General features: G+C 45.1%; 2 protein-coding genes across 2 annotated transcripts; one reads left to right on the top strand and one right to left on the bottom strand.

Annotated features, from left to right (window-relative positions):
• Nucleotides 1-369: 369 nt before the first annotated feature.
• On the top strand, nt 370-1,578 carry LOC124687204 (SNAP25 homologous protein SNAP33-like). The gene is made up of 5 exons (XM_047221017.1): nt 370-729; nt 888-984; nt 1,086-1,207; nt 1,299-1,396; nt 1,479-1,578. Exons 1-5 carry the CDS (start codon nt 370-372, stop codon nt 1,576-1,578), a joined length of 777 nt encoding a protein of 258 aa, XP_047076973.1.
• Nucleotides 1,579-5,255: 3,677 nt separating this feature from the next.
• LOC124692336 (probable glycosyltransferase 2) lies at nt 5,256-6,992 on the bottom strand. The gene has a single exon (XM_047225687.1). The coding sequence runs from the start codon at nt 6,914-6,916 to the stop codon at nt 5,486-5,488; it is 1,431 nt and encodes a 476-aa protein (XP_047081643.1). The 5' UTR covers nt 6,917-6,992; the 3' UTR covers nt 5,256-5,485.
• Nucleotides 6,993-16,142: the final 9,150 nt, after the last annotated feature.

Genomic DNA, 16,142 nt, shown 5'->3' with positions numbered 1-16,142 from the left:
CCATTACAAACTATCCAATAACGGCGGATAGATTGCTCGCCTCCTCTTTTGCCCTCCAAGGAGGAGGAGGAACAGGAGGACAAAATCTATCTGGTTCGAACAATTCCTCCAGACAATTTTGACATACTATGTCATCATCTCTTTCTCTAGTACACTTCAACATGTCTTGTCAATGTTTTGCTCATGCTGCTTTGTTTCTTGAACATTTTGCGTTTTCCCTTTTGTAATGCATTTCTCGTTTCGCAATAGTGACTGTTGGTCTTGTTTCTGCAATGGCAATGTGACCTTCACCTGTTTGATTTGCAGGAACCAGTCCCTTGTCTACACTAGCCTAGCATTATTAATACATTATAAATTTGACAAGACAAGATGCCTGTGTCGCGAGGCGCCAAGGCTTCTTCCTCGAAGGCGGACCCCTTCGACTCTGACTCCGACGATGATCTCGTACCGAAGAAGGGGGGCAAATACTCGGTCCCCGCCGGTGGCAAGAAGCAGTACAAGGACGGGTTCCGCGACACGGGCGGGCTGGAGAACCAGTCGGTGGAGGAGCTGGAGAACTACGCAGCCTACAAGGCCGAGGAGACGACGGACACGCTCAACGGCTGTCTCCGCATCGCCGAGAACATCAAGCAGGATGCCACCAACACGATGATCACGCTGAACAAGCAGGGCGACCAGATCGGCAGGACGCACGAGAAGGCCGTCGAGCTCGATCAGGACCTCGCCAAGGTGCATATGCTCCTGCCACATGAACAAAATGGCATCACTCTCGCCAACACCTAGGCCTATTTGAATTTCCACATGAAACGCGAGTATATACTTCTGGTTCCTGCGGGAATTAACCTGTTTCCCGGCTCTAAAAGTAATGCATTCCATGCCAAAACTAGGGCGAGTCGCTTCTCGGGAGCCTTGGAGGGTTCTTCTCCAAGCCATGGAAGCCAAAGAAAACGAGGCAGATCAAGGGACCAGCCCAGGTGTCGCGAGGTAAGTACAATCTCATAATATTGGTACACTTCAAATACTCAGATCATGAGGCCTTCTCTGTACTCGTTGTTCTTTTCAACTCGATCGATGGCATGAAACAGACGATTCCTTCAAAAAGAAGGCGACCCGAATGGAACAGAGGGATAAGCTAGGTCTGAGCCCTAGAGGGAAGGGGAATACCCGCAATTACGCCGAACCCACAAGCGCCATGGACAAAGTTCAGGTTGGTGCTCCCTTGACTCTGGTTATATGTACTATCATGGAAAAATATCTACCGACTATTAGCATATTTAGCCACTGTTTTGTCCCTTCAGGTGGAGAAACAAAAGCAGGACGATGCCCTCGACGATCTCAGCGGCGTGCTGGGGCAGCTCAAGGGCATGGCCGTTGACATGGGCTCGGAGCTTGATAGGTAAACTTATTGGGCGCGAAACAATACTTTTGAAGTTTTGAATCGATGTTTTCTCATCCATGTATATCAACCAATTTTTCAGGCAAAACCAGGCACTGGATAATCTGAACGACGACGTGGAAGAACTCAACTCCAGGGTGAAGGGAGCCAACAACCGCGCGCGTAAGATCATCGCCAAATAGGAGTCCAACTGTGTTGATCGATCCGCCATTATTTGAAGAAAGTCAGAGATTACTGTGGAATCGGCCTTGACCGGCACAGCTTTTGGTTGTCAGATAACCCAGTTTTCTTTTGCTCGTACGTTGTGACATGTCTCGCTCTACTCAAAGTCTGATTGTTGGCTTAAGATTAACTGTTCCTCTCTGCGATGAAAGTTGTACGCTGCCTCGATGGATAGATACTGTATATGTCAAGGGGAGGAAATTACATGCTTGTTAATATATATCCGAAAAGATGGATACATGCTGACATTCTAAACAACGGCATGTTTTCCAAAAAGAAAAGTGAAAACCTTTTGTTGTGGCAGAAATGTATTTCGAATTTATGGTGCAAATGGACCCAGATGGAAAAAAATATGCTTTTTTAGGGTAAACAGTGGGGAAAATCCCCACTGCAATTTTTATTAATAATTATAATAACAAAGTATCATACAATTGTACAAGATGTACAAAAGCAAAAAAGCAGAAAGCAACTAGCAAAAAAAAACTATTCTATTCTAAGCTTCAAACTGAGCGTGCAGCCAATTGCTGAAAGGTTCAACAAGCTTATTCATTCTGTAAGGTAAGAGACTCAATTCATTTTTGAGGATAGCTTTCCATCTTTGAAACGTTGGCTCCTGGTTCTCAAAAATCATATTATTCCTGGAAATCCAAATACTCTAGGCAGCTAGAATTATTATATCCATGGCAAAATGTAGTTTCAATTTGTCTTTGATGTCGTTGAAAGCCTCTAAAACTGAAACATCTCTGGTTCTCTGAGGACATATGAAGTCCCAGCATAACTCAGCAAAGGGGCATGACCAGAATAAGTGAACCAAGGTCTCTTCCTGGGTGCATTGAAAAGTTGCACAAGAAAATGACTGTAACTGACAATTTTTTCTTCTCAGCAGATTCCTAGTATTTAATTTATCATGCAGCAATAGCCAAAAAAAGAATTTATGTTTAGTACTAATTCAGACGATTAACACCTCCGAATTATATATATATTTATTTATTTATTAACTGCACATGAGCCCTTCTGTACGCATGGCCAAAAGCAGCTATAGTTTGTATGCATACCACACCTAAATAAGAGTTTAAGGATCCAACAGCAGTAAAGTCACGTGAACAAATCACACATCTAGATCTGGAGTTACCAGTAGATTCTATACTGATCAGCCATGAGTGGCACCGTTGACTTGTTTTCTAAGACATAATAAAATAAGCTTGTCGATCCATCAACTTCATTAGCCGATCCAATGGAACATGTACCAGGCTCGTTCAGGCTCGATCCAATCAGAGATGAAAGGAGCTGCAAAAGTAGAATGGCAGAGTTTGAATCTAATAAATTTACAGAATGGCATTCAGGAATCTGTGAAAATTCTTATCTCACAAACAGGCAAATAATGCACAGGTAGACTGTTGTATTTTCATGGACAAAGCACCATGAAAGCTGGGCTAGCCACCTGGGTTCGAACCTCAGCTCTATCTTAATGAAAATGATCTCTAGTTCCTCCTAGAGATCACTTTTTTTTTTCATGGACACATCACTTGCAAGATGCAAGAGAATTATCAACTCAGCTAGAATGCTGGAGCAAGCAATATCACGTACAGGCAATAAAGAAGCTTTCACCAAAGTGAAAAGGAATAAAATTAAGTGTAAGATAAAAGGGGACACTAGTTGGTAACGTTGATGACAAAGCAAACAGTAAGTTGTTGCTGTCAAGAGACTAATACCACAAGCAAGAAATATGTGAGCATCAACAACTCTGCAAGCTATTACTGTGGCACAACCAAAATGGGCTATGGCAGGAAATGAGCTGATAAGGTACTCCAAGTCAATCTTAGCATTTCTACATTGACAGGAAAATAGCATTTCTGCACCACAAAGGTGTCATTGCTCATGAATCATGATTCCTTGTCAGCTCAAAGGTATTGGAAATTGGAACCATAGGACCAGAAAGATGGTAATTTTGATGAAAAAACGCCACTGGCTATTTAGATGACATGTGGGACCTGGAGCCACACTTCATTCACAAATCCTGCAGCACTTCCACAAAATACCAACATCATAGTGGCATGATTCAAATATCTTCTACAAATACTATTGCACGGAAATTTTATCCAGATCTTACCAGGCAGGAATTAATGACAGCCGCACATCCAGCTCACCATTTAGACAAGACAAAAGCTGGGAAATATTTCAGTGACAGCAAAACACCTGGTTTTCAGAAAAGAACAACCCAAATTTACATCATCATTTGAACAAGGAGTGAAGACCAATTCTTGACAGTAATTACTAGAGGATTCAGTGTTCAAAGAAGCAAAACTTAGAAAAAAGCTTCATTCTTCAACACTGAACTCCAGAACCGTTTGATTCACAGCGTCGAACTAGAATCGACGGTTTTTTACCCTCAGGTAGTTTCACAACTACTTTTGAGTGACGTGCATGAACCTCCATGTCACCAAGTTTCATTTGCTGATCTATTTCTACCAGGTTTTCTTCCTTTTTTCTGCTGTGTGCTGGTTTTTAGCTGAATGGTGTAGTTTGTTCATGGCAATGGCATGGCAGACACACCAACCAACACCAGTTGTGGAATCACCCAAGAAGAAAAGAGCCGTTTTTGATAGTTCAAGGTTTTGTAGCTTAAGTTTAGAAGTGAACTTTTGCCAGAGTTCAAAAGGGAGTTATATGTTAAAAGAGTTGAACAAGAATCCACAACAATTACCGTCTTCCCAACATTTCAAGGGATTAAATAACCATTGCCCTTGAACATTGTCAAACATCATTAAAAAGAAAACTCCTGCGGTACTGGTGAAAAATAAATGAAGAATCGATAACTTTGTTACCAAGTGCCAGTGAATCATCAATCCGTCATGTAATTATATAAAAATATATATATATATCAGAAAATATATAAACAAGCAATTAGAATTCTTAGTATTCCCCCCTTAAAATTGTTGGTTAGGATTCAGCGATTCAGCATATTAGAAATGTAGATAAAGAAACAGAAGACTGATGCAAAACAAGATCCATCTTTCCTCATCTTGTGCAATTATTCAAAATAAGTGATTCGTTATAAGTGGGTGGAATATTATTTCCTTGAATAATTATAATGGTGTTGATACAAGAACTGTGAAACCTTCAGGGATGGGAAAATGGCAGTTCTGCAAATATCAACAAAAGAAGGCAAGATAGAGCCGGGGTTGAATGTTTTTAATTAGCTAAAGCAATCAGCTTTCGTTCATAACTGCACTTCAATGTATCATGAAAGACAGGATAACATAATTAAATCATAACTAGATACTAACTCCACATATCAAGGATTCTTGTCCTGCTAGAATCTCAGATTTAGGAATAAAAAGTGGCAGTTCTGCTAATACCACCAAATGAAGAAGGCAACCGCACTTAATAAATAAAGGCCCTACTTATATTGGAGTACATTATTTAAACTAATAAAGTTTGAAACATTAGGGACTCCACTGACAGATATACCAAGAGGCTGAATGATTTGAGTTAGCTAAGCAATCAGCTTTCCTTGATAACTGCACTCGAATGTATCATGGAAGACAAGATAATAGTCAAATCATTCCGTATGAGATACCAACTCCAGACATTAGGGATTCTGTCTTGCTGCTAGATGCTAGCACTCCAAGCGAGATACAGTAGAAAAGTGATGCTATTTTTCATCTGATTTGAGCTACAATACAACCGTGTTTAATAAGTTGATGAGAAACATAGCTTGTGCAATCTCTAACTATTACACATAACATGAAAAATCCGTGAACCAAAAAGGAAAGAAGAAAAAAATAGCAGGAACTAAACAACATCCCAAGTAACAAAATGCTCTGACCTTGAAGAGAGCCTATGCTATTGCCTTATGGCCGAGCTTCAAGACATCATCTTGGCCTTGACATCAAGGTTCTCCTTGTCGTTAATCGGCCTGGTGGTCTGGCTTCTGATCCTCTTGATCTTGGGGCTCTCCAGCCCCTTATGTCCGAACCCGTAGAGTCGGAGCACCTGGTTATCGGCAAAGTTGAACGCTCGCTCCATGCTCTTGAGACAGCGCTCTACCGGATAATCACCGTAGCTCCCGCACGGCTTGCAGCCTACAAAGTGCGTGACGAACGGCCAGCGCTCGTCCCCGAGGCCCGGGTGGTGGTTCTCCATCATCTCCTCGTACTTGTCCACCAGCCCAGCCCAGAAGCCGTGCAGGTAGTATGAATTCTCTATGAAGACCTTGTCCATCCACTTGTCCTTTTGGGAGAGCAGGAGGTATATGAGCGCAGACTGGTCGTCGGCCTCGAAGGCGGGGCGGCCCTTGAGGTAGGCGGTTAGAATCTTGCCGGCCTCCTCGCGGATGAAGCCCTTGGGCCCCATGGGCGCCCAGGCGTCGAGCAGGTCGAGCGACCACTGGGAGTTCCGGAAGAGGAAGCTGCCGGTGTTGAGCGCGATCCAGGAGTGCTTGTCGAAGAGCAGGTCCTGGTAGCCGTGGATGACGAGGTTACGGTTTTCGTAGCGGTCGAGTGGCAGCTCGAATGCCATGTCGGTGAAGAGCGCGTCGCTGTCCATCCACCAGATCCACTCGACCTCCGGGTGGGAGAGCATGAGGCGGCGGATGAGCGGCAGCTTGGCCCAGTAGCCGGCGAGCTGGGTGTCGAGGTGCGCGAGGTTGTGCACGATCTCGATGCCGTGCAGGCGGCAGTAGTCGATCTTGTTCTTGGTTGTCTTGAGCAGGTAGTGGTCGCCGAGCGCGTTGTCGCAGGGCCCTGGCTGCGAGCCGGTCACGAGCAGGATCTTGGGCTTGCCGTCGGGGGCGGTGGATGGGAAGCCTTTGTTTTGGTCGAGCCAGCGCCGGCGCTGGTCGTCCCAGTCGTGGATCTTTGGGCCGAGCGCGTAGTTCGCTACCGCGGCGGCGTAGGCCGCGGCCGCCTCCGAGGCGGTGAGGGAGGTGGCGTTGATGGGGTTGGTGGCGGCGTCGAGGAGGTCGGTGTCGGCGGGGTCGGAGTCGGTGCGGATCTCGCGGAGGATGCGGTCGATGTCCTCGACGGCCTTGGCGCCGGCGAGCGCGTCGGCGTCGGAGGGGTGGGAGGGGAGGGAGAGGTTGAGGCCGATGGTGCCCCGGAGGACGAGGATGGTGACGAGGCCGCAGAGCACGGTGATCTTGATGTTGTTGAAGGTGCGGCTGATCTTGCGCGAGCGGTGGTGGGCGTTGAGCGGCGACGCCCCCCGCGCTCGAGCCGCTGACATGGGCAGCGCCCCTCCGCCGCCGCCGCCGCCGCCGGCCTTGCCGCTGGTGTACCCCATCCCCTCCTGCCCCATGCCCCCGATTCCAAGGCGGGGGATTTATTAGGCGCGCCCAATCTCGGAGGGTTGAAATTGGGACGGCGGGCGGGCGGGCGGGCGTGCGGGGAGAGTGTGAGTGGGCTGGAGCGGGAGTGTCACATGAGCGCGGCGGCGTGAGATGGGATCGGAATTGGAGGTCGGGCTGGCTAGGGTGGGGAAACGGGGCGAGGATGTGTGCCTGTGGGGCGGCGATTTGCGATTTGCGATTTGGAAGAGAGAGAGGGATCTGGGGAGTGCTTTCTTCCATTCTCTTTTCTTACTTTCATTTTCTACGGAGTATCGGCTTCTGGGGCAGTGGGCTGTCGGCCGTTGACTCAGCTTCAGCTGGCGGTGCCTGCCGTTTCTGAGCCGCGTTTTGTCCTGCACCGTGCGGTCATCGCTCCGGCACGGCGAGCCATTTTCGGCCGGCGCCACTCTCGTACGTACGTGCCGCGATTACTATAATAATCCTCTTTGTTTTGGGTTTTTCTAATCTTGATTGAGTGATGCCGAGGCACAGGTGTGATTGCAGGAGAGTCTTGGGATTCGACACGGAATTAATTGCGGAACGGCGTGGTTCTCGAGCCCCGTCGGTGGATCCAAGTTGCAGGCCGGAGTGAGTAGCTTTTTTTCCCCCAAAAATTCAACTATGTAGTATTCAAAATCCTTAATAACAGTTTAAGAAATTTAAAAACTATCTAAAATTATAAAAGGTATTCAAACCACTTAGCGACGACTAGACGTAGCGTGGCGGCGTCCTCGCCCTCCCTCCCTAGAGTCAGACAATCTCGTCGTTGTAGAGCTTACTTAGTAGACATACAAAAAGTCATCGTGATAAGAGCATCTTCACCGATGAGCCCTATAATATGATCGGCAACAGTGCCATCAGCAGCATATGGGGCGGGCCAGCAGCAGTATAAGTGCTATGGGGAAGTATGTTTCACACCGGTGACCCCTACACCACAGCTCCAATAGCACATGCATGAAGTTGAAGGAAAGTAGGTGGAGACAGAAAAAGTAGGAGACAGAAAAATCTTTGAAGAAGGTATCACTGCATGTGGGCCGGTTAGCATCTTTTGGGCAGAAAAAATAGGAGACGATTGTCACTGTGCACGCATATTGTTAGCGGGCGGACACACCGATTAATTGCGTCCGGAAGTAGTACCTATTAGACTCTTCAGCCCATAAGACATTCTAGGCCCATTTTACTAGGCCGAGTGACAAGGTATCCACTTGTCGATGCCTACGGATTGTAAACTAGGGTTTTCGTGGAAGTAGAGAGCAAGTAGATCTCGAGGGTTCAGCCGGAAAAGTACTCGACTGCTAAGAAACTAGGGTTGTGTTGTCAATAAAATCGATCCTCTCTTCGTCCCTCGACTCCCCCTTATATAGGAGGCGGAGCCGAGGGTTTCGTATTACACAAGTTACAGATTCCGGGAGACTCTTTGAGTTCGACCCACAAATTTACAAATCTCTTTATTCCTAATACAATTCTATCTTTCCATATCAACAACTAGTTGGGCTTCCGAGCTTCATGTTCGTCGACTTATGGGCCTTCAGTAAACCCCGGGTACCATCTTCGGCAGGCCCATTGGGGATGTCTATGTCAGTAGCCCCCGAGATTTTGCTTTAATCGAAGAATAAAGGAAAATCTCCATCATTACAATTAACACATGATTTCTTCGAGTCACTAAACATCTTTCATAAAATAATCATATATTGTATAGGGATTATGGTAGTTGGGGTTGGTTCATCTGACGGATCAGGTACCAGTTAACTGCTCTCGTGGCAATCCCGCCAAAACCTACTTCAAGATCAAGTCCCTGGACATGATCTCGATATACTGGTGTAGTTCAACATGTGCCGCTTAAGGTCTTACCATATGCCGAACTCCAGTCATATTTTATCGGGTACCTAACGCGTCCGTTAGGATTTTTCTTCGCATCTGTTGACACGGAAAAAAGTAGCAGTGCACATTCATGTGCGATACCACGCCACACAGGATGGATCCCGGGGTCTTACCTTCGTAGAGTTTTACGCCATTCAGAGATTTAATCGCGACTGAGACGCTCGGAGAATATATTGTCGAGTGCCTTTTTCGGTTGTTGGAATGGCACATTTATTTAAGTCATATGATGACTTATTATATTGTCTTCCCCATGGGAGTATATGAAGAGTTATTATCATAACTCGGAATATACTTATATTGACTCCTCAGTTTCATCGGGTACGCAACAAGCGTTCCCGATGGGAGTAGCCCCCGAGGCTACAGCCAAGTGCTTGTACTTGGTTGTAGGCTCACCTTTTTATCATCTTGTCGCTATATTGTCAATTTTTATATCTCCCATCTTTATTGGGTGCGCGACCAGCGCTCCCGATGGGAGTAGCCCCCGAGGCTACAGTCGAGTATTTATACTTGGCTGTAGGCTCACCTGTGCCCTCTTTTGAATCACCTGTATATCAAACTTCCCACAAAAAGTAGCCCGCGATCATTTGAACAAAAACTTGTATTTGGTCAAAGGCTCCCGAAATTATTTTGTATGTATCATAAGAACTCCTTTGTCGCCAATCTTGGAATAACTGCAGTCAAAATCTCCCATATGGTGACATCAATGCTGACGATGGCCACGATCGTTGTATTGGAAAGGTGCGGGCTCTGTCCTTTCACTGACATGTGGACCCCTGATACTTCGTCACTTGACACGTTACGCAAGTGGGGGCACATGTCCTCCGCTTTTCCTGGCACGCGTGCTATGGCGCCTGCCTCGTAACTTCCCATTAAATATACGTTTTTACCCCTGATAACACGTGTAAGGCATCAGATTCATTTCCTTTTTATCCAACGGCGTGAGGGATCATGTTCTTGGTATAAATGGACTTCTTCTTCCTCATCCTTTCCCTTCGCCGCGCCGCTCAAATTTTCTCCCTCTCTGCAAAAAGCTCCAGTGCCTTCCCCAAACTCCTTGTGCTGCTTCCCATCTCCACTTTCTCCCTTCACTCTGTTGAATACCACCGCGCACCAAACTCCTCCGGCACACCGCTCCAGGAACCAACATGGCGACGGAAGAATTTGAGATCTCTGGATGGGAGAGATCCAAGATCTCAAACCAAGACGTGAACCTGCTGAAGAAGCTTGGGCTGACGAAGAAGGAAGAGGGAATGCTCTTTCCCGGGGAAGAGAGCTTCCCTACACCTCGCATCGGATATCGGGTAAGATTCGTCGACCACCTCATCCGCGGCCTATCTACCCCCATCCACAAGTTCCTCCGTGGATTACTTTTTGTCTACGGGCTGCAGCTACACCAGCTGACTCCCAACTCCATCCTCCACATCACCATCTTCATAACCTTGTGTGAGTGCTTTCTTGGGACCCATCCAAATTGGGGCCTGTGGAAACACATATTTTATATTCGCCGCAACAACTCCCAGAACACCGCCTACAACGTAGGTGTTGTTGTTATTTGTATCCGTCCCGACGTCGATTATTTCGACGTCAAATTCCCCGACTCCGTCCAAGGGTAGCGCAGGAGATGGCTATACATCCGCGAGGAGTATCTCGACTCGCAAGATTACAACATCGTGCCCTTTGATGGTGGCGCAAAAATCCTTCGGCGCCGATCATGGGACGCGGAAGCTACCGAAGAAGAGAAAATGGCGACAGATGCGCTGATGAAGCGCATCCATGAGCTTCAGAACACCCTGATGACCCACAAGTATAGGGGGTCGCAACAGTCTTCGAGGGAAGTAAAACCCAATTTATTGATTCGACACAAGGGGAGACAAAGAATACTTGTAAGCCTTAACAACGGAGTTGTCAATTCAGCTGCACCTAGAAACGAGACTTGCTCGCAAGAGTTTATCGGTAGTAACGAGTTTTATAGCAGTAGCAGTGGTGAAATAACGACGACAGAGTAACAAAAACAGCGGTAGTAATTATAGTAAACATCGGGATTAAAATACGTAGGCACAGGGGATGGATAAACGGGCGTTGCATGGATGAGAGAAACTCATGTAACAATCAAGGCAGGGCATTTGCAGATAATAATAAAACGGTATCCAAGTACTAATCAATCAATAGGCATGTGTTCCATATTTAGTCGTACGTGCTCGCAATGAGAAACTTGCACAACATATTTTGTCCTACCAGCCGGTGGCAGCCGGGCCTCTAGGGAATCTACTGGAAATTAAGGTACTCCTTTTAATAGAGCACCGGAGCAAAGCATTAACACTCCGTGAACACATGTGATCCTCATATCACCGCCTTCCCCTTCGGTTGTCCCAATTTCTGTCACTTCGGGGCCTCGGGTTCCGGACAACAATACGTGTATACAACTTGCAGGTAAGATCATAAATCAATGAATATCATCATGAATTGATAACATGTTCAGATCTGAGATCATGGCACTCGGGCCCTAGTGACAAGCATTAAGCATAACAAGTTGCAACAATATCATAAAAGTACCAATTACGGACACTAGGCACTATGCCCTAACAATCTTATGCTATTACATGACCAATCTCATCCAATCCCTACCATCCCCTTCAGCCTACGGCGGGGAATTACTCACACATGGATGGGGGAAACATGGCTGGTCGATGGAGATGCGTCGGTGGTGATGATGGCGATGATCTCCTCCAATTCCCCGTCCCGACGGAGTGCCAGAACGGAGTTTCTGGTCCCGAGACGGAGTTTCGCGACGGTGGCGGCGTACTGGATGGTTTCTGGTGATTTCTTCTAACTCCCCATGCGTTTTTAGGTCGAAGGCGTTAAGTAGTCCAAAGGAGGGCGTCGGAGGCCGGCCGAGGGGGCCACACAGTAGGGCGGCGCGCCCCCCTCCTGGGCCGCGCCGGCCTATTGTGTGGGGGCCTCGGGCCTCCACCTGGCTTGCCCTTCTCGCTCCGTCAATCTTCTGGAAAAATAAGACCTTTGGCATAAATTCCGAGGATTTTCCCGAAAGTTGGATTTACGCACAAAAACGAGACACCGAGAGCGATTCTGCTGAAAACGGCGTTAGTCCGTGTTAGTTGTATCCAAAATACACAAATTAGAGGCAAAACAATAGCAAAAGTGTTCGGGAAAGTAGATACGTTTTGGACGTATCAACTTCCCCAAGCTTAGCTTATTGCTTGTCCTCAAGCAATTCGATTAACAAGCGAGTGCGATAAAAGAACTTTCACGAACACATTTGTTCATATGATGTAAATATTCTCATGATATGGCAAGTACTTAAGCAATTCATAATAAGATACATGCAAATAAAATCATCTAACAGCTATGTCAATCATGGGAAAGGTACCAACAAATTAACAATAAGCATCATGAATCATGTCTATCAGCAGGATTGCAATGTTCATAAAAGGATATGATAAAGTGGTATTTCGCTTGCCCGTATTTGTACAGCAAAACAAAAATGCTCGGGCACCTTTGAAGTTCATGGAAAGGTTGGAAATAGAGATTATCAAAGATAAAAGCATCAAAGTTATACCACAGTTAATCACATTTTGGGACAAGAATATTATACTAAGAATGACAGTTGTGCTCTCAAGAAAGTGCTCAAAGAAAGGATGGAGACTCAATGTAAAAGTAAAAGATTGACCCTTCGCAGAGGGAAGCAGGGATTAACATGTGCTAGAGCTTTTCATTTGTAAAACAGGAGTAAAATTATTTTGAGAGGTGTTTGTTGTTGTCAACGAATGATAGTGAGTACTCCAACAACCTGGTCAACCAGACTTTCAAGTGCGGCTCCCATGAAGGACGTTATCTCTACCAGCAAGGTAAATCATCCCCCTTCTCTTTTGTTTACACACGTACTTTAGTTTTATTATGGATGACACTCCCCCCAACCTTTGCTTACACAAGCCATGGATAACCGAATCCTCGGGTGCCTTCCAACAATCTCATACCATGGAGGAGTGTCTATTTGCAATTTAAGTTGCTTACTGATAAATCAGGGCAAAACATGTGAAGAGAATTATTAATGAAAGTTGATTAATTGGGGCTGTGAACCCCGTTGCCAGCTCTTTTTGCAAAATTATTGGATAAGTGGATGTGCCACTAGTCCATTATGAAAGTCTGTCAGGAGTAAATGACAAGATTGAAAGATAAACACCACATATTTCCTCATGAGCTATAAAACATTGACACAAATTGAGAAGCATTTTGAAAGTTTAAAGGTAGCACATGAGAATTTACTTGGAATGGTTTGAAATGCCATGCATAGGTATTTATGGTGGACACTCTGGAATAACTTGGTTTTCAGGTATTTGGAAGCACGAGCAGCGTTTCCGCTCAGTACAAGTGAAGGCTAGCAATAGACTGGGAAGCGACAATCAAGAGAGCAGTAACTGTCATAATCATGCTTGCGACAAAATAAATTAATGGAGGCATAAAAGTGATACAAGAACTCTGAGGTAAAGTAGATCATCGAGGCTTAATTGACATTTGTTCAGTCATATGAATGCGTGAGCATGTGCCAAGTTGATTCAAGTGAATTATTCAGAGGAGAATACCACAGTGTCATACCTATCTATGAATAAAGCAATGCAAGCAAATATTTATGACATGCTACTTATATTAATAAATTGGAGCCAATCATGAGAGATCATGAACTACTAGACTTTCTTAAATGACATATACCTCACATGAACCAACTAAGCATGCTCACATGGATGAGTATATGTACAAAAATGAAAACAAATAGAGTTCATACCAGCCTCTCACCACAATCGAATTGTCATAGATCGTCATTATTGCCTTTTCACTTGTGTAGCTTGAATAATATGAAATGAAAACCAAGCTCCAGCCACCGAAGACCATTGAACTCATAATGAACTTTACAAAACCAAAGAAGAACAACAAATATGTTTGGTGTTTTCGAATTGGAAACAAGGACAAAAGGAAGCAAGCAAACAAAGTAAAATCTTTTTTGGATTTTCTTATAGCAAACCAACGATAGCAGATAAAGCAAAATAAAAGCAAGAAACCAAAATAAACAAGTGATGAAGAGAAACAGCAGAATTTTTTTTGGTTTTTTTGTGTTTTAGGAAAGAAACAAAGCAAAAACAAGAGAATGAAAACTAAAAGAGTCACACAAACACAAAGCAGCAGGAATTCGTCAAACTTGACAGCAGTACAGTAATCGATTTTTAAAAAATTCTTCCGCTGCTCAGCTCGAAAAATGTTGAACTAATGAAAGTTAGATAATAACCTGGGGAATATGCACAAAAATTGGCTTCGTAAAATAACGTTCTGGCTGTTTTTGAGAATTTTTTGGGTATCAGTCCAGAATCTGTTTTCAATCAGCACTTCCCCAAATATCATCTCCCTCTTATTAGAAAACCACTTCAAGAAACTAAACAAGTATGTGCAAGTATCCAGCAACCATAATATGCAAAGAATAAGTGATGCTGGTATACCTCCCCCCAAGCTTAGGCTTTTGGCCTAAGTGGAGATCAACCCCAGCGAGGGTCAGGATTCCACGCCGGTGGGTTATACATGGCGTAGTCATAATAAGATCCCGGTGCAGAAGGAAAGGGCAAAGGCTCCTCATGCCCAACATGTTGATGCGAAGAACTTGCTGCATCGGATAACGAGTCGAGGTGTTCCTCGACCTCCTCCGTGCCGTCTCTTGCTTGATGGCCATCTCCCTCTATGTATGCATTCAGTTCACCTTCCGTGACTGACCAATCCTTCCTGGAATCAAGGTTAAATAGAACAGGTGCAGGCAATCCTACTAGTTTTTCAGTTTTCTTAGTTGTTCTCCAAGTTTTCTTGTAAAATGTTATCTTGTAAGACAGGTTGCTCAAGTTAGACAAATCAGAAACAAATTCATGCTTAATCATGGAGACTATGTCAAGTTTCTCTATGGGGAGCTGAATATTGATGTCTACGGGAGCTTCTATTCTTGTAGACAGTGTTGGGCCTCCAAGAGCAGAGGTTTGTAGAACAACAGCAAGTTTCCCTTAAGTGGATCACCCAAGGTTTATCGAACTCAGGGAGGAAGAGGTCAAAGATATCCCTCTCATGCAACCACTGCAACCACAAAGCAATAAGTCTCTTGTGTCCCCAACACACCTAATAGGTGCACTAGTTCGGCGAAGAGATAGTGAAATACGGGTGGTATGAATAAATGCGAGCGAGTAGCAACGGCACCGAGAAAAGTGCTTGCTGGCGTGCGGTTGATGGTAGTAATATTGCAGGAAGTAAAGATGCGGTAAAACGAGTAAACAAGCAGCGATAGCGATATTTAGGAACAAGGCCTAGGGATTATACTTTCACTAGTGGACACTCTCAACATTGATCACATAACGGAATAAATAGATAGATGCTAGACTCTACACTCTCTTGTTGGATGATGAACACCACTAAGCGTGTAGGATTACACGAACCCTCAATGACGGAGTTAACAAGCTCCACAATATTCAATGTTCATATTTAAATAACCTTCGAGTGCATGACGGATCAACATAACCAAACCAAGTACTAACATAGCATGCACCTTGTCACCTTCACACTACGAAAGGAGGCATAGATGACATCAATACCATCATAGCAATAGTTAACTTCATAATCTACAAGAGATCACAATCATAGCCTACGCCAAGTACTACACGATGCACACACTTGTCACCATTACACCGTGCGGGGAGGAATAAACTACTTTAATAACATCGGTAGAGTAGCACACGGATAAATTGTGATACAAAACACATTGCAATCATAAAGAGATATAAATAAGCACTTCACTATGCCATTCATAACGGTGAATAAGTATTCTGTGAAATATAGCCTAAGAGACCCACACGGTGCACACACTGTCACCTTTACACACGTGGGACAAGGAGTCTCCGGAGATCACATAAGTAAAACCCACTTGACTAGCATAATGACATCTAGATTACAAGCATCATCATATGAATCTCAATCATGTAAGGCAGCTCATGAGATTATTGTATTGAAGTACATAGGAGAGAGATGAACCACATAGCTACCGGTACAGCCCTTAGCCTCGATGGAGAACTACTCCCTCCTCATGGGAGACATCAGCGTTAATGAAGATGGCGGTGGTGTCGATGGAGGAGCCTTCCGGGGCACTTCCCCGTCCCGGCGGCGTGCCGGAACGGAGACTCCTGTCCCCCGGATCTTGGCTTCGCGATGGCGGCGGCTCTGGAAGGTTTTCTCTGGTTTCGTCGAACGTGATAGGGTTTTCGCGACGGAGACCTT

This window comes from Lolium rigidum, chromosome 2 (genome assembly GCF_022539505.1).
Source record: "Lolium rigidum isolate FL_2022 chromosome 2, APGP_CSIRO_Lrig_0.1, whole genome shotgun sequence".
NCBI classification, from domain to species: Eukaryota; Viridiplantae; Streptophyta; class Magnoliopsida; order Poales; family Poaceae; genus Lolium; species Lolium rigidum.
This window is presented reverse-complemented; position numbering and strand designations above follow the sequence as displayed.

What these genes read in the sequence shown, in the direction of transcription:
- LOC124687204 (XM_047221017.1), top strand. Translation starts at nt 370, where the DNA reads ATGCCTGTGTCGCGAGGCGCCAAGGCTTCTTCCTCGAAGGCGGACCCC. An exon ending in ACCAGCCCAGGTGTCGCGAG is followed by an intron (nt 985 to 1,085) that starts GTAAGTACAATC and finishes GGCATGAAACAG; the next exon opens with ACGATTCCTTCAAAAAGAAG. An exon ending in GCGCCATGGACAAAGTTCAG is followed by an intron (nt 1,208 to 1,298) that starts GTTGGTGCTCCC and finishes TTGTCCCTTCAG; the next exon opens with GTGGAGAAACAAAAGCAGGA.
- LOC124692336 (XM_047225687.1), bottom strand. Translation starts at nt 6,916, where the DNA reads ATGGGGCAGGAGGGGATGGGGTACACCAGCGGCAAGGCCGGCGGCGGC.